Source organism: Tetrahymena thermophila, assembly GCF_000189635.1.
Source record: "Tetrahymena thermophila SB210 genomic scaffold scf_8254667, whole genome shotgun sequence".
NCBI classification, from domain to species: Eukaryota; Ciliophora; class Oligohymenophorea; order Hymenostomatida; family Tetrahymenidae; genus Tetrahymena; species Tetrahymena thermophila.
In genome coordinates this window covers 496,348-513,835 of record NW_002476434.1, presented here as the reverse complement: position 1 = coordinate 513,835, position 17,488 = coordinate 496,348, and the positions used below count along the sequence as shown (strand labels likewise).

General features: G+C 23.4%; 6 protein-coding genes across 6 annotated transcripts; 3 read left to right on the top strand and 3 right to left on the bottom strand. All coding sequences in view use genetic code 6, as the record gives it.

The window, feature by feature from the left end:
• Positions 1 to 44: 44 nt before the first annotated feature.
• TTHERM_000028809 (hypothetical protein) lies at positions 45 to 356 on the bottom strand (the record flags this gene model as incomplete). The annotated part of the gene is made up of 1 exon (XM_012797094.1): positions 45 to 356. The coding sequence occupies one exon, from the start codon at positions 354 to 356 to the stop codon at positions 45 to 47; it is 312 nt and encodes a 103-aa protein (XP_012652548.1).
• Positions 357 to 1,465: 1,109 nt separating this feature from the next.
• Positions 1,466 to 2,459, top strand: TTHERM_000028808 (transmembrane protein, putative; the record flags this gene model as incomplete). The annotated part of the gene is made up of 2 exons (XM_012797093.1): positions 1,466 to 1,819; positions 1,869 to 2,459. 2 exons carry the CDS (start codon positions 1,466 to 1,468, stop codon positions 2,457 to 2,459), a joined length of 945 nt encoding a protein of 314 aa, XP_012652547.1.
• Positions 2,460 to 3,539: 1,080 nt separating this feature from the next.
• TTHERM_00028800 (hypothetical protein) lies at positions 3,540 to 4,736 on the top strand (the record flags this gene model as incomplete). The annotated part of the gene is made up of 1 exon (XM_971783.2): positions 3,540 to 4,736. One exon carries the CDS (start codon positions 3,540 to 3,542, stop codon positions 4,734 to 4,736), a length of 1,197 nt encoding a protein of 398 aa, XP_976876.2.
• A 649-nt stretch (positions 4,737 to 5,385) lies between these two features.
• On the bottom strand, positions 5,386 to 7,712 carry TTHERM_00028790 (hypothetical protein; the record flags this gene model as incomplete). Its single annotated transcript, XM_971782.1, has 4 exons — positions 5,386 to 6,081; positions 6,146 to 6,395; positions 6,454 to 6,803; positions 6,888 to 7,712. The coding sequence occupies 4 exons, from the start codon at positions 7,710 to 7,712 to the stop codon at positions 5,386 to 5,388; spliced, it is 2,121 nt and encodes a 706-aa protein (XP_976875.1).
• Positions 7,713 to 9,359: 1,647 nt separating this feature from the next.
• TTHERM_00028780 (hypothetical protein) lies at positions 9,360 to 12,409 on the top strand (the record flags this gene model as incomplete). Its single annotated transcript, XM_971781.1, has 2 exons — positions 9,360 to 10,830; positions 10,929 to 12,409. The coding sequence occupies 2 exons, from the start codon at positions 9,360 to 9,362 to the stop codon at positions 12,407 to 12,409; spliced, it is 2,952 nt and encodes a 983-aa protein (XP_976874.1).
• Positions 12,410 to 13,333: 924 nt separating this feature from the next.
• TTHERM_00028770 (transmembrane protein, putative) lies at positions 13,334 to 16,984 on the bottom strand (the record flags this gene model as incomplete). The annotated part of the gene is made up of 3 exons (XM_971780.3): positions 13,334 to 14,493; positions 14,613 to 15,014; positions 15,331 to 16,984. The coding sequence occupies 3 exons, from the start codon at positions 16,982 to 16,984 to the stop codon at positions 13,334 to 13,336; spliced, it is 3,216 nt and encodes a 1,071-aa protein (XP_976873.2).
• Positions 16,985 to 17,488: the final 504 nt, after the last annotated feature.

Below are 17,488 nucleotides of genomic sequence, written 5' to 3'. Positions count from 1 at the left end.
CATTAAAAAGATGGTTAAATTATCATTTAATATGCATTTCCATATCAATCCTAAATCAGAATCAATATTTATAATATCTGATAAAACCTAAGATTCTTACTCAGTTGAATTAGTATTTTCTACAATTATTAATATTTAACTTTCACTATTTTACATCTAACTCTCATTACTTTTGATAAATTAATAAATTGGGACTTCATTTGGTTATTATTTTGTCTAATTTTGTATATTTTTTGGATTTTAATTGGATATTTTTTCTATTTTATGACTATTTTTTTCTTAAAATTAAATAAAATTTTTATTACCCTTTTCCACTTCTATTATTGAGCTTTAACTAATTTTACAAACAAGGTCATTTTATTATTTATTAGTTGAAGATAAAAGCTTTTTCCCTTCTTATTCTTATTTTTATTAAGGCTTGCTTTCTTCAAGTTATTTAAAATTATCTTTAAATTTCATGTTGTCGCCATTTTCTAATTGTTTGTTTGGGCTATTAACATTTTTCACTTTTACTATTTCAGCTATCATTTTTTTAAAATCTAATATCAAAAAATTTTTTTTTTTACTTTTAAATTAGAAATAAGAATTCAAAATATAAAGATTTAAAGTAAAAATTGAATAAATATTTAAAAAAAGAGAAATATTTCAAAATTTTTTTCTATTTCATTAATTAATTAATTCATAAAAAGAAAGTTAACAAATAAAAATAATATTTTGTTTAAATCTATTTGTCTCCTTTTTTTTCCCTTAATTTAATGTATCTTTTATTATATTTTTTCTATGATGTATCAAGCTATATAGAAGTTGAGTTTGAAGCGCTGTTTATTGTTTGTTTATTTAAAAATTATTATAATTATTAGAATATTTTCATATTAATTTGTCAATGGAGTCTAAGATTTATGTGAAAGAAATATATAATGAATACATATTTATTACTATTTATATAAAATCATATTATTTGTTGCATTCAAAATGTCTCAGACCTTTATTGTAATGAAAATCCAACATCTTTGTAGTGCTATTCTTTGATTTTTAAGTATAATTTTTAAAATTACTTATTTTTTAAATATCTGTAAGAATAAACACATACAAGAATAGCTAGAGATAAAAAAGATATATTGAGGCTCATTACCCATTAAAATTGAGGATCTAACATATTTATGATCTTGTAAATAATATAATTAAAATCACAAAATGTAGTTATAACTCCTATTCCTAAACATTTTAGAGAACTACGGAAAGGTTGAAGGCATATACTTAACTGGTGGTTGATAACAAAAACCAAATAGAAAATAGCTCCGTTTATGAAGTATATTATCCCATATAAAACTATTAGAATAGTTCTTGTAATTTAATTAGAAAGCTGAAGGATTATTATTTCTACTAATTTATTAATAGCTATTATTACCATAGTCTTTTGGATAGACAGATATCCTGATTCCACCAAATTTTTTTATTCATTTATATGTAAGAAAATATAATAGCCCATAATTCCGCCTATGCAACTGATTAAAAAAAAGAGACTTATTTCAAATTCGTCAAATTTCCCACAGGATTATAAATTAAAGAAGATATTGTTTGGACTTATCGAAGCGCAGCCAACACAACTCAAAATGCAGAGATAAATGAAATCTTTATTCCTAAAATATTTATAAATCAACTTCAAATTAATTCCAATTCCTTAATAGATAGTGAATAATTTATATTTTTAAGAAGTCTCTCTTAATCTCTGAATACTTCCATAACTTTTTTATAAGATAATAGCAGAAATAATTATCAATAATAAACCTGCAGAAGAAAATATTAAAAGCCAGTCTAGGTAAAGCTTATATAAGTCCCCTTTTTCTTCTTATTATTATGAACTATAGTATGATAGCCCAACTAATTTTACTATGTTTGTCACAATCATGCTTATATTTAGAACAAGCAATGAAAAAATACCCGCATTATTAAATCTCTTTTTAAGAGAATATGCTGAATCGTAAATAATATATGTAAAGGAAACATAATAAAGTTTAAGGCAGATAAAAGAAAAGAACAAAGCTAAAAAGAAAAGTCTGTCATCAAAAATAGCAGTGTATCCAAAAAGTGCAAGAGAAATAATAGATAAGCCTATAGTAAAATAAGCAACGGGCAATATTGAAAAGAAATCTGCACACAATGAAGCAAAGATTTGTGTAAAAAATGAAGTGCTTAATTCAGCAGTGAGATTAAGAATATTATAAGACTTATACATGTAATATTTAATGCAAAAAAAAGCCATTTACTAGGCTAGGCAAAGACAAAACATAGCCATTGAGCATGAAATGAGGATATGCAGTCTTTTTTTATGCTTTATTTAATTTATTTCTTCTATTATCCATTTTTCTAACAAAGGGTAGAATAAAAACAATTTTTCTCTACTACTAAACTTTTACTATTTAATGTCAACTTGGATGCTTTTTATATTTGAATTTTGAGCTTAATGGATTTAAGAATTTTCATGAAAGTTGGAGTCTATCATTTTCTAAATACAAATATTATCTTTTTTTAGTTCTAATAGATTAACATAAAGTCATATATTTCATTTCAATATCATTATCAAATTAATTTAATACTTAACTATATTTAGTTAAGCATATTAAATTTTGAAATCATCTGATAAGTTTCCAGTAAGCATCAACAGTATCAAAAAATCTTAATCAAATAAAAAATTATTTTTTATAAACCATATGTTTGAGAAAATAGATTTAAAAACTTTTTCTTCTAAATTAAAATATTTATTTCTTATTATTTTTTTAAAAAATTTTGAATTCAGTAGTTTAATTGATAACAGATCGTCCTATTTAATATAAAAAACTTAAAATTTTAATCTTAATATAATTAAAATTTTTCTTTACTTAGTTTGTTTTTTAACTTAAATAGTATTTAAAGATGTATTTTATATTTTATTAATCAATATTTTTAAAATAGATATAAAATTATTAAAATTGTTTAATAATTTTTCTAAGAAGGAAAAATAAAATATTTATTTAAGTAAAAAAATATAATTTTCTTACACATTGATTAGAAAAAATATATTTAAAAACTATTTCTTCTAAATTCAAATAATTATTTATTTTTTTATTATTTTTTGAAATTCTTTAACTCGAAGTTTAATTCATAATAAATCATTCTATCTTATTATTAAATTTAAAAATTTTTTAATAATAAAAAAATTAAAATATTTTGTTACCTTAGTTATTTATTTATAATATAAATTCTATTTAAAGTATTTTATATTTCTTAATCATAATTATTATAATAAATGTAAGATTAACTTGATAAAAAATAATCAATTAACATGCTTTAAAAACTTCGAGAAAATAAGATTGATGTATTTACTAAATAGCGCCTAACTAATTCATAATAATTAATCAGATTATTTTTTGTGATTTTATTGAGAATAAATAAACCTTTTAAAAAGATTATGATAAAATTATGAATTAAAGTTTCATTAATATTACAAAAATTGAAACAAAAATTGATAAAATTCGAAATATTAAGCCAAGTAAAGTAAGATGAAGAATATCTATTAAATATTTTAAGATATGCTAAAAATAGATGATTTTATAGTTTTGGAAAGAAAAAATGAAAATTATTTTCTATATCCTTCTAAAGATTCATCTTTTATTATTAACCAAGATTAGTATTTCATACCAGATTCCAAAATAAATATTACACCTTTATATTCAGATTTCATAAAATTTATAACTACACTTACTAATTCACTTAATAAATTATTGTTTTTATAGAAAACAATAGAAGTTATGCTTCTTGATCTTGAAGAAAAACCTATAATTGATGAAATGATATAAAGTGAATTAGTTGAAGAAATACCTATAATTAATGAAGCTATAGAAATAGAATCAGTTGATTCTGAAACAAAATCACAATAAAATGAAATAACAAATGAATAATTTCTGAATAAAAATAGCTAGTTTAGAATTTCAAATAAACTAGAGAATATAATTAATAATTATCATACCTTGACTTTTTAATTATGCTTTGAAAATGGTGATTTTTTCTTTAAATTTGAAAATCCTTCTCAAATAACTTACACTTAACTTAAAAATTTTGAATTTGATATGCTTCCTTTACAAATATAATCTTAATTTAATTTACATGAAAACTATGTAGATAGTTTTGAACTATCGCAATTTGATAAAGTATAATAACTTCTTTAAAAATAAAAAATAATTTTATCTGCAAAACATGTAGAAGTGAATTTAGATTTGTAGTAATCTGTAAATACATCTATATATGTGAGAGGAGATGAATTTGAAGAAGCAGAAGGATACTATGAAATGCCAAATCTCCTTACTAATTATTTTTACTTGAATATTACATGTTCTAAGAGCTACGGAGGTATAATTAATCTCAAAATACATCTAACACCAAATTTTATAATTGATAATTACAGAGGAAAGATTATTATAATGAATAAAACTGAAGAATATGTAATTGATGATTAGCCAATGTTGTATGGTTATAGTGGGTATCGAGAAGGTGAAATTTATGATATTTTTGAGATTCCTAGTATTATTGAAAAAGCTTAGTGCTTTGTCTATGGAAAATAGCTTTAAAATTAGTCTGAATTGGATGAGCTATTTCTTGAAGATCAAATTTTATTAACAATTTTAGTACTATAAAAAAATAGTAACTCTTATTAATTGTAAAATAGTATCAGCCAGATAGTTACTGATTTATTTTATTGAGATAATTATTTTAACCAAAGCGCCTACAGCTTCAGATTAAATATCAATATCAGCTTGCATAAAAAATTATTAATTATCTATAAATAAAATTATAAAAAGAAATATATAATTCATTATGTCAACTATATTACAGCAAATATTTATTTTTTTTATAATTTTTTTTAAATTTACACTATTTTAAACAGTAATAATAATTTTAAATCTTTCTCAAGGCCATTTGTAATTAAATTAGTTTTAATAATATTTATTAATCTTGTAATTAAAATATCACCTACTGTTTTTTACGTTTTGGTCTAAATGGCAATATGTTTTTTAAAATAAAAATATATCATATAATTTTATATATTTTAATTCTTTTTATCATTTTTTTCATCAAATGTTAACAAAATTTTTTTTAATTATTTTTGATATTCCCTGGGATTCCCTAACCCAATCTTATCTAGAAATTACAGTATTTGATAGAAATAAAATATAAAAAATAATTTTTAGTGTTTATATTTAGGAATTTAATAAAAATTTATTGTAAATATGTATGATACTTAGAAAAACTAAATATTTTATTGCAAAGACTGTTTGATTTTTTTGCTTTTTTGTAAATATATTTATTCCATAATAAATAATTAACTAAATGAATATCCAAAAAAAAAAGTCATTTTTTTTTCTTCTTTTATTTACTTAGCTCTTATTGAAGAGCTGCAATTTCTTATTGTAATCTATCGTTATTTATTTTATTTTTGCTGGATTCTGATTTATTAATTTCAAGTTATTCTTAAATATACTTAATATCTTCATTATTTTATTTAATTTTATTCTCAATAACTCCTAATTCTAGCTCTATACTGTCTTTTAGCTATGTGTTCTTCAATAGAATCTAATTTTATTCTATTAATTCATTCTTTAAACTCTCAACTTCTTTGATTTACTCTAAAACTTTTCTTTACTCCTATAAATCTGATTATATTTAATTGATTTCTTTTTGCTATTCTCTTTTTGCCTGATTCAGTTTATTTATTAGTGACTCATATTCATATATTTCTTTATTTTTTAAATCTAAATCTTCCCTCATTAAATTCTTTTTTTCTTCAATTTCTGCTGATGTATTATCAGTTTTCTCAATTATTTATTTTATTTGCTCCTTTACTTAATTTATTTCTTTAATTAGTTCTTAATTTTCTTATTATAATTTCTTAATTTCTCTATCTTTTTTAGCTTAGATTTCTAGCTCTTACCGGATCAAGTTTCTTTATTCTTCTTCCAATTCCTTTCTAATTTAAATTTCATTAACTTGCTTTGCCTTCAATGCTTCAAATTCCTTTTGGAGGACTTACTCATTTTACTAAAATTTCTGTTATTTATAAATAAATATATTTCAAAAACTATAAAAGTAGAAAGAATTAACTAATTTATACTTCGTAATCTTTGTATTGCTCAACTACTTTCTTCTATTATTGAATAACTAAATTTAATTACTCATCAGAATCATGGCACTCTTTTTAAATCCTTAATTCTTCTTCCTTGCTTTATTTTATAAGTATTTCTATTTCTGCTTCTAAGTCAGATATATTAAGCTCTTGATTTTTTTACTCATCTTTTATTGTTTCTGCAAATTCCTCATACTCTTTTTCTTAGCTTTTTATCTCTATTTTGACTTATCTTTATCTATAATTTAATATTTTAAAGTAAATTACTAAAAATATTAATTTTTAAAATATATTACAGTCTATCATATTCTTCATTTAATTGTGCAAGATTTTTAGAAAGTTAATCTCTTTTTTAGCTAAGCTGAGAGATTAATTCTTAGTTTTACTCTATTTTTGATCTTTTTTCCTTGTAAGAATTTCTCAACCTCTCTTCTACATCTAAGTTAAAGTTAGCCTCTTCTAGTTTTTTTCTAAGCTTATCATTTCTTTCTTCTTCAGATTTAATCTTTTATTACATTAATTAAACTTCTTTATTATTTCTTTCTTCAAGGATCTTAATATTTTCTTTAAGATGTGCTATTTCTAACTTAAATTGGTTTTCTAATTTTTAACTCTCACTTCTCTCCTTCTAAAGAACGTCATGTGCCTTATTAACATTAAATAAAAATTTCAATTAATCTTATTTCAAAATGATATCTTATCATAAATACAAAATATTTAAATTAGCTACCTATCTTGTACGTTTCAACTACTCTTCAAGAATTTTGTTGTCTTTAGCAATTGTTTCAACAATTGTTTTAAATTTTTCCTTTTCTCCTAAATAATTTTCACGAAGGTTTTTAATATCCTTTTCTTCCTTTATGCATTTTGTTTTTATGTTATTAATTTCATTCTATTTTTTTAATTTTTTTTCTTCTAACTCAATAATCATTTGTTTTAAAAGCTTTTTTTCTTCATTTAATCTTTCTGGATCAGCCATTGTGCGTTATCTCTACCTTTACATTTCCCTTTATTTTTCTAGAGCCTCTTAAAGCTCTTTTTTTACAATTTAATTTTGTATTGATTACTTTGATGGAGATTAAGATTTTTACAAACCTCTTTATGTCAATGATTACTTAGAATACTGCCTCTAAGGACTAATACTACTATTAATATTTTGACTCTTTGGGCTTAGAATTTAACTGCTCTTAAAATTACTCCTTGATATATTGACTTCACTGTTTGGAGATAAAATTTACTGTTGGCTGTACAATTTAGATGAACTTAAATTAATTTATTTCTTATTATTGGGAGTCATTAAATTATCAGAAATGCTATAATCCTTTTCATCATATTTATTCAAGATCTTCTCATTATAATTTGTTTTATATTACTTTTATGATTAGTTTATTTTTTATAAAACAGCTTTCGTTTCTCCTTCTGGGTTTAAAGAGAAATTCTTATTTACGAAAGTCTTTTGAACCTGACCATTATTTTATTTTTGTTGTTTTATCGCAGAAGATATTGTATGAAGTTTTCCGTTTGGAGTACTAAACCCTTTTTAATGTAAACTCATATTATAAAAATTAATGATAACTCCTATTCTAATATGTGAAAGAATTGCTTGCTAAAACTATTTAAAATTTAATATTTAATGATTTAGCTTAAATTCTATTTATTCAGCTGACTAATTGATAGGCTTATTATGTTGTCAAAAATTCAGAACAAATTAAAGCAATAAATAATAACAATAATATTTCTGGTAAAAGTAAAGAATAACCAAACAATTATTTCATCTCATAATTATTTATTATTAATTTTTATATCAAAAATATCAATAAAGCTAACATAAACTAATTAATATAACAAAGTTTTGTTAGTCAAAATAGTAAATCAAACAGCTAAAATTTTCTTTCTAACCATATTTAGAAATATTCAAAAAAAAATATTTTAAAATTAAATATTTTTCTAATTTAGTTTTTAAAAATAAATTGTAATTGATTTTTTTGCACGTTCCTTCATTAAGAGGAGGAACATGTGTAGACTCTCAATATTCAATGTCTGCATAAATTTGTTAACAATACACTATATATGTGATATCGTTGACCGTAAATGCAATTCTTTTTTTTTTTTTGATTTATTTCTCATAAAAATGACCTAGCTTATTCTAATAATAATTGTTTATTAAGTTTATCAATTATTAAGTTTGTTTATTAAAAAATATTAAGGGTCTCTGGAGTATTCTTTACAAAAATCTTTAATTAAATATAAATCACTTTGAGTTAAATTTTGTTCTAATATTGTTTCGATGATAAAATATAAATTTTTTTTAGAAGCTCTATAAAATTATCCATAAATTAATTGGATATTGAGTCTTAAATAGCAAATTTTAAATTGATAAATTATTTTCGTTCTCTCCTTATAAAAAGCTATTCAAATAAACACTCTTTTTATATTAACTTGATAAAATAGTTCCATTTATAAATTTTATTTTGAAATTTTAGTGATTGACTATATTTTAATTTCGTATCTTTTATAAAAAATAAATATTTCTCTTCTTTTGATACATACATTACAATTAAAATTGCTAGACATTACCATTTGTTTTTTCCTGCTAATATAGTCTAAAAAAGTAAAAATCTAATTTTGCATTTATATAATTAATTTTAACATATCAGAAAATAAATTTTATTAACAATTTTTATTTAAAAATTTACTGGAATTTTTGTATTAAAGGATAAAGTTGTCATAATAAATTCGATTTGTTTAAAATAGAACTTAAATTATAAACAAAAGATGTAATAACCACTATTAAATCTTAAAAAACGATAAGTAAAGAACATAGTTGATATCCTATAAGTCCATTTGGTTTTCTATTTTCATTAAATTTGTCTTAAAATGAATTTAGTATTGTTTTATTTACGTTTTAAAAGTTTTGAAAGTATGCATTTATATATCTATCTCTAAAAACAAAGAAAGAAGAAAGTAAAAAAAGAATTAGCATAGTAAAATTTAAATTTTTTATTAACACTCTATCTATATTGAGAGGTGTTGAAAAATAATTTATTTAAGTTATTCAGAAGCAACTATTTTTATAAATAAAAAATTATAATTTCTAAATAAGAGAATCTTTAAATAAAATAGCAAGTAAAACAAGAAAAATATTAAATTCAAGATTTATTAATTAAAAGTTTAAAGGTTATAAACAAAAATATATATAATAATGAGCTACGAACTAGCAGGCCCTTAAGCTGTTTAAGACATGATAGAAGATTAAGTGTATCATATACATGTAGCAGGATCAGAAATGTAGCAATAGCAAGACCCTAATCTTCTACTCCATCATGATGACCTACATTAATAGCATCACCATCGCATGAATGCCCATGACTTTTAGCAAGAGTAAGAGTAGCAAATAGCTAATTAACTTATTTAATAGCAACATCTATTAGCCTAGCATGAAGAATAAATTTCAGCCAATCAGCCTATGAATTTTACTGAAAATTATGAAAACATTAACTACGAACTTGCATTAAAGCTCTTCAAATAGATGCCTTAGACTCAACTCGATGCTAATAGCTTAACTATTCTAAAACAATAAGAAGAAGGTCTGAAAATATTTTCATAACTTGATGCTTTGGAGAAAGAAATAGCAAAAAAGAAAAATGAGCAAGAGTATTAACTAAAGAGAATAGAATAAAATTAATTGAAAGCCTCTTAGTAAGGAGCTTTAGTTACTTCTATGAGTAATAACAACAATACCATGACTAACCAAGCTAATTTATTAGAAAATCGTAGTTTGGTGAATAGCTACGTCCTTCAAAATTCTTCATAGATAGAAAATTATGGAATCCTTTAAGGGAAAAATATTTAAAAATCTAACAATAAAGACTTATTTTATGGGTCTTCTTAATCTTAAAATTAGTTTTCCGAAGGTAAGTATGGAATAGCCGCTTCATTAAGAAATCAATCTTTAGGCTCACCAAACAATGCATACACTACAAAGAAAGATGTTTTAAGCTTCAACACCAAAGAAGAATTAAAATGTACATTCCACCCAACAATCAATAAAAAATCTGAAAAAATTGTCAAACGTGGATAAGGAGATAAAGATTACTCAGTGAAATATCTTTACCAAGACTTTTTATAACGTTAAGAAAAAGAAAAATTGAAGAAAGAGCAGGAAATTTAAACATTAAAGGCATAAATGACTAAGTCGAAGATAGATCCAAAAAGTTAGAAGATAATTTTGAAGAAGATAGATAAAGTGCTCTCATTTATTATCAATTAAGTTTAGGAAGGAGATTACATTTCTTACGAAAATTTAGGATACATTTACCAAGAAATCGGTTTATTTAGAGCACTTTAATTCCAAAAAGACTAGAATCAAACTTCTCTTTATCTTAATGATCGCAAGAACATAGATATGAATAGGATGCAGTAAGAAATGAAATTCCACGAATAATCATACAGAATCCTTAACCTTAATAACGCAGAATCTGGAGTTCCTAAAAAACTTGCTTTTGACGTGCTAATGGTTTTGATTGAGAAAAAAATCTTAAATCCACAAGCAGAAACTTACATCAAAGAAATTCTTATAAATGGTTTATAAATAAACTAAGCTTCAACAAATTAGGAAGAAAGATTGCTAATTCTTTAACAGCTTCTCTAGGAATCAAATGTACCTTAAGACAGTAAGTTATTTCTATATTATAATTTTTCTTTTGCTAAAAAGAGTTTTTTATTAATTTAATTAAATATCAAAATTAATATTCTACTTATCGAAATATAGGTTTATCACATGGAGAATGTTGGGATATTCCTTAGCTGGTGGCTAATTTTAGAAAACTTCATGATGATAAAACAAATTTAATGGAATGGTACAGCTCAAAAAATAATAATATTTTGAATGATATTAAATTTATGAGTGATTAAAGCAATTTCGTAGAGGCTGCTAATGAGCCTACATAAAATAATTTAGATAGCAATGGAGGTAAATCAAAAAAACTTAGAAATTCCATGACAAATGCAGAATTGAAATTCCATCCTGTTATCAATAAAAAGTCAAAGATATTAGATAGCTGCTTAATGATGAGCTAAAGTGGTACTTACTTTACTAAAGCATAAACAGCCAAAAATGCAGCTAGCTTGAATCCAATAGATAATTTCACCTCTGAACTAAGCTTGAGCTAGAAAAGTGGTAAGAAGTAAGATAGCTAAAAAAAGCGTTACGAAATATTATATGAGCATTCTAAATATTTAGAATAAAAGAAAAAGGAATAAAAGGAAATTATAGAAAAAGAACAAAACAATAAATGTACTTTCAAGCCTATTGTAAATTAGAAAAGTTTTGTTCTGCAATAGAGTAAGGTATTAATTGAAGGACAAAATTAGTAGCAAGGAGATATTAAAAAGCCAGTGTATGAAAAATTATATGAAAAGCATTAGACAAAAGAAGAAGAGCTTAATAATGTCCGCTCAAAAGTAAAAGAACAAAGAGAGCTCAAAGAAGAATAAGAATGCACATTTAGACCTAATATAAATTATAATATACCAATTGTAAAAACTCCTGAAGAATAAGAAAAATTATTGAATATTAAAGGAACTTAGTAAATTTTAGAGCGTCTTTAGAAAGCAAGGAACTAACAAGTTGAAAAAGAATCCTTTTTCGAACGTCAAAGACAAGCACTCAGCCAAAATGTGTCTAGATTCACAGAAACAAGACCATTTTCATTTGACCAGTAAAACTCCTTGAAATGCATAGGTAATTAATCAATGCGTAAAGAGAGAGAAATTATTGGAAATGTTGATGTAAACTTCTCTAAAGGAAAAAAAGGCAGAATAATTATTTACAAAGGAGATAATCCTGAAGATTTAGCATTAAATTTTGCAAAAATATACTCTTTAAATGATGATATGCGTTTCACATTGAAAGAGATGATTGCTGAATATATTTAAAAAATGGAAAACGAAGCTACTTCTTCTGAAGATGAAAATAGATAAAATAGGTAAGATTTAAATTAAGCAAAGCAAAACCAGCCAAACAATGATGAAGATTAAGAAGATCAAGGAATTTCTAACAAAAGTGTCAGGGGAGATGATTATGAAGAAGGTAATGGTACCAGTGCAATCGATTCTGTGGACAATAATAATTAAATTTAAAGCAAAGAAAATACTTCTGATCAAGGCGAGGTAGCTAACGCTGAATAAATTAAGGAAATAGTATAAAATTTAGTAGGAGAAAACTAGAACAATCAAGAAGGCAAAGAATGAAATTAAATCATCAATTAAAATTTAAAATTAAAATGGAAACTATTTGAATAAAATGTTTACATAAATTATTGCAATTATCTTTTTATATTCTGTATGACAAATAATAGTTTATAAAATTTTCTTAGAATATTTAGTTTAAATTTTAAATTTTTCTCCAAAAATTAACTTAAAAAACTAATTTACTCTTTCAAATTTAAATTTAATATTTTTACTTATTGCTAAAATCAATTTTATTAAATGATAAAATCTAAATTTTACTATTAAATTTTTATATTAAAAATATATAATAAAATATTATCACTCTAAGCTATTTTACAAACTTACTTCTATTTAATGTAAATGATTATTAAACGATGAAAAATATTTATTTAAAAGTATTGCCTTAAATCATATGAAATATTATTAAAATGGAGCTATAAAATTTATTTATTGATGTATAATTGTTGTTTAATTAATTAAACTAATATTAATATCTTTACTTGACATAAAAATTGATTATTTGAAATTAATTAATAGTTAAGATAAAATAAATAAAGTGTTTTATAGAAGTTTTTGCTTAATTAAAATATAAATTATTACTGATTTTAAATACAAAAAAACAACTTTAGAAGAAAAAAAATATTTCATTATCAAAGATGAAATTTTAATTAAGAATTTAAAACAATGTATCTAATTATAGTTAGGTTATAAAATTGATATTACTTTTTTATTTTACACAAAGGTTGATTATTAGAAATTAATTAATAGTCAAGAGAAAATAACTTAAGTATTATATACAATCTTGCTTAAGCAAAATATAAATTATTATTGATTTTAAATACAAAATTTACCACGATTTAAGGTTCAAAATTATAGAAATGAAGCAAAAGTTTCCAATCATAATTTCAATTTTTGATTCACAAACTTGCTCACTTATTCATTCATTCATTCTTTTGTTTGTTTATTTTCTTCTTGAATATTTTTTAAGCTCTCAATTTGTTTATTTTTTTCAAGGTAAGTTTTTAACTCTTCTTCATTTTCAATAGATTTAGATTCAACTTTTTAAATATTTATATCTAAAGGCTTATCTGATTCTGAAGATTCTTAATTATGAGGAACTAGTGTATGTTCTATGTAAAAGGTAGAATGGCCATGAATAAAATTTTGAAATGAAGATGCTATCGTTGGAATACTTTATCTCTAATAAAAGAGAGTTCCGTTTCTGGCTTTGTTGCTTTAATCATCATTTGCTTGATAAGTATTGCTTTCTTCTATGTTTTTAGGTAGTTGAATGGGATTAAGTTCAATATCTTTTTTAGTCTCATTCTAATCATTATTGTTACTGCTATCACTGTCAGAAGATTCAGAGTCGCTATCGGAAGAAGAAGAATAGGAGGAATATTGTTACAAGTTTTGAGATGATAATAGTTTTGATTTTGATTATTAATGATTTAATAAAAACTTTTCTTAGTACTGTTAGGATCCTGACTTTAATAAATGATTAAGATTTGTGCCATCAACTATTTATTTTTTAGATTTTCTCTTTTTTTTACTACCTTTTTTATGAGATTACACACCAATCATTTCCTGCATATTAGCTGATAAGTATACAGCTTTTTAGTTGTACAAAAATTTGATATATTCAATGCTTGCTTTTGAAGCAGTGACTGGATTGCATCTATCATACTCAGTGGGGAAAAGAGTTCTCACTTCGTTATATGGGCGGTTTTCTTTTTATGCGCCTTTTGCTTTAGTTTTACGTTTATAATGGAAAATAATACATATTAAGCTCAAAAATAAGCCAACTATAGCGCCTCCTTCAGTTATAAAGTTAAATATGATAGCAAATACATTAGTTGATTCAATATTTTTTAAGTTGTATTCAATACAACCACAAAGATAAATAAATGGTATTAAGTCAAGAGCAAAAATGACTTTACTGTAAACTTCTTCTGTGATAAGTTCTGGAGTTGGGTGAATCCTTAAAAGGCAATATTTATCTATATAATGATTGCAAATTAATCCAAGCATTGAAAATATTATTCCAAATGGAGCTACTTAAGCATACCAAGCACTTAAAAAAAGATTTCTGGCTATATATGCATCTTTTATAAAAAATAAAAATATAAATTTTTCAAAGTAGCTGATTAATTTGTTGAAAATATTAATATAAACGAAATGAAATGTTATTTTTCTTAATTTAAATTTCAAAATTAATAATTACAGCTATCAGCTATTTCTATAGGATGGCCTTCAAACCACATGTTAGCCTCTTTTTGAGTATAAGGGCAATCTTCTGGAGGATAGGATTTTATACGCCAGCGCTTGTAGAGTTTATAGAACATCACAGGGTCAAACACTTTAGATAAAGGTGTAGAAATAGAAGTTGCAATAATAATAAAGTGAATATCCCAAACTAATAATTCAATATTAATATTTCCTTAATCTAACTAAGCATGAACTACATAAGGCATAAATGCACTATTAAAAAAGTATAAAAAGATATACTTGTTAATATAGGCATTCAGTAATTTTGTGTGATGATCGAATCTTTAAAATTTGGTGAAATGATACATTGTATTTCTCAAAGCAAGATTTACAATAACTACACATATACTAAGAAGACCTAGTTATTTATTTATTTAATAATAATTAATAAAAATGATTTATCCAGTAGAGATTACAAATTTATTTATTTATTTATTTTTAATTTGTTAATTTGATTCAGTAATAAAAGTGAAGTAATTCAAATGTATTTTTTAGTTTAGTTTTGTTTGAAATCATTACTTTGTTTGTAGAACAAATTATGATCAATACATAATTCAATAAAATTCTAAATTTTATTTCTGATTTAATTTAAATAAAATAAACAACATCAATCAAGCTGATTAAATAAATTTCTTGTAATCTATTAAAATTTGTAAATTTTGTAACAAACTTACTTCCTCTAATCATAAGTATGAAGGAGTGCTCTTCGTAACTTTGCTTTTTAAGAGGGTAAATGTAGTACATAACCAAAAATTGAATTTTAAAGCAAATATAAAGAATGATAAAACTGAAGCAAAGCATAAATGTATTATTTGCAATATTTTTAGGCAACGAAAATCTCAAATTTTCCCAGATAATATCAGCAGGAGCTGGTGCTTTTCTAATAATCAAGAGTTTTTCTTTGTACTCAATAAATGGTGGAGTTACCCATCTAAAGAAAATAAACTTTAAAATGTTAATCCAAGTGTATCCCCACTCATCTACAATCGAATTAACTGGCACAGTATCGTTAAAAGTAATGAAGGCTGTTCCTAAAAACTTAGAAGGGTCTCTATCATTATCACAGTCTTTTTCAAATCTATCAATAAATTCATCATTGATTTTCATTTCTGATAATAGAAATTCATTTTTTCCTTATATTTAATTAATTTTATTCATTATTTTTTCTTTTTTTGATTCAGTTAATCCCTGCTGTGATTCTAACTAGGTTTAGAGTTATTTAATTTGATATTTATTTGTATTGTATGTAAGGATATCTTCTGATTTAGAGTCAATAGCCTCATTGTATTTTTCAATATCGTATGCCATATTAACAGTTATTATTTGACGATTCATTAACTTTTAAAAATGACGCTTTAATTCTTCCTTTCGAGCATCAAGAGGCAGATTTTAAACCATTATTGTATATTCACAGGGTGAAACATATCCTTCATTAAATTTAGTTATTCTTTTTTATATTCTTTTCTTTGCATATAATATAGATGCTATGATAAACATTGCCATTAGAATTTAAAGAAAAGGATGCATCTGCTCTATATCATCCTCTTTATTTGCCATTATACCAATACCTAATATGGAAAGACACTTGTCATAGCAATTAATTTAATTTTTAACAAAAAGCAGAAGAGAGCCACCAAGAACAAATATAACTACTATTAGAAATCCAAAGAATTTGTTAAGGAGAAATATTTATGCATATCCAACTCCTAAAAACGCCAATTCTTTTTCATCACATGAAATGTTAAACTGGTTTTTTTCAATAATTGAATAACAGCAAGGACAATAATTTTCTTAGTTTAATTTTTATTCTTCTGTTGCCCAACCAACTAACCTAGCTTTTTTATGATTTTCTGCTAAGCTTAAATCTGGGGGTGACTTGAAAGGATCAAATTCTTTCCTAACAATGTAATATTAATTTGTCAATCTTCTAGTATGTAAACTACTCTTGCGTGATTACTCATGTCCTATTTCTTTTGAACTTCTGATATTGCTTTGATGGAAATTGCTTTCTCTTCCCGCATTTATACTAATATTTGCTTAACTATTTGCTTTTGCCTCACTTCCTATTTTTTATTACTCTAGATTTTGCTAATTTTAAGGAGAGTTAGAGTGATGATCGTGGGTAATGTTCAAGGATCCTTATTTAATTATTTTTGATGACTTCTCATTTATTGATACTTTGGATTACTTTTCATTCTTATTTGTATTTACACTATCCAAATTATAGCTTCCTTGCTTTTATAATATAAAAGTACCTTTTTTACTCCTAATACCACCACCTCCCATCAAAGGTGTAGTAAGGGTATTTTTAGTTTCATTTCCATTCATCTTTAATTTAGTTTATATATTTCCTTCTACTTCTTAATACTGCAAATATAAATATATCTTGCCTAATTAGTATATTTCAAAAACTCAAGCAATTTTTATTTAAGTTTTGCAGTTACCTTGTGTGATCTCTTAAATTTATAACCACTTACTACTTTCGAATTCTGCTTTTAGAAAATCTAAAAAATGAATTTTAATTCTTATTATTATCAGCAAATTTTACTAGAAATAATTGAATTAGTTTAATTTCTTATTTCTTTCTAATAACAATAATTAACGAGATAATTATGAAATTAATAGATATACAGAAATAAGTCAATATCATTTAATAGTCTGTAAGAGATAATCTAGTCATTATCTATATCAATTCAAAAAATAGGATATAATTTATACAATCAATATAGCTATTTACATTTTATTTAAGCAATTAATATTATAGTTTCTTAAAAAAGTCTTTACTTAATCAAAATAAATATTGATTATTTCTTGCAATTAGTGAATTAATTC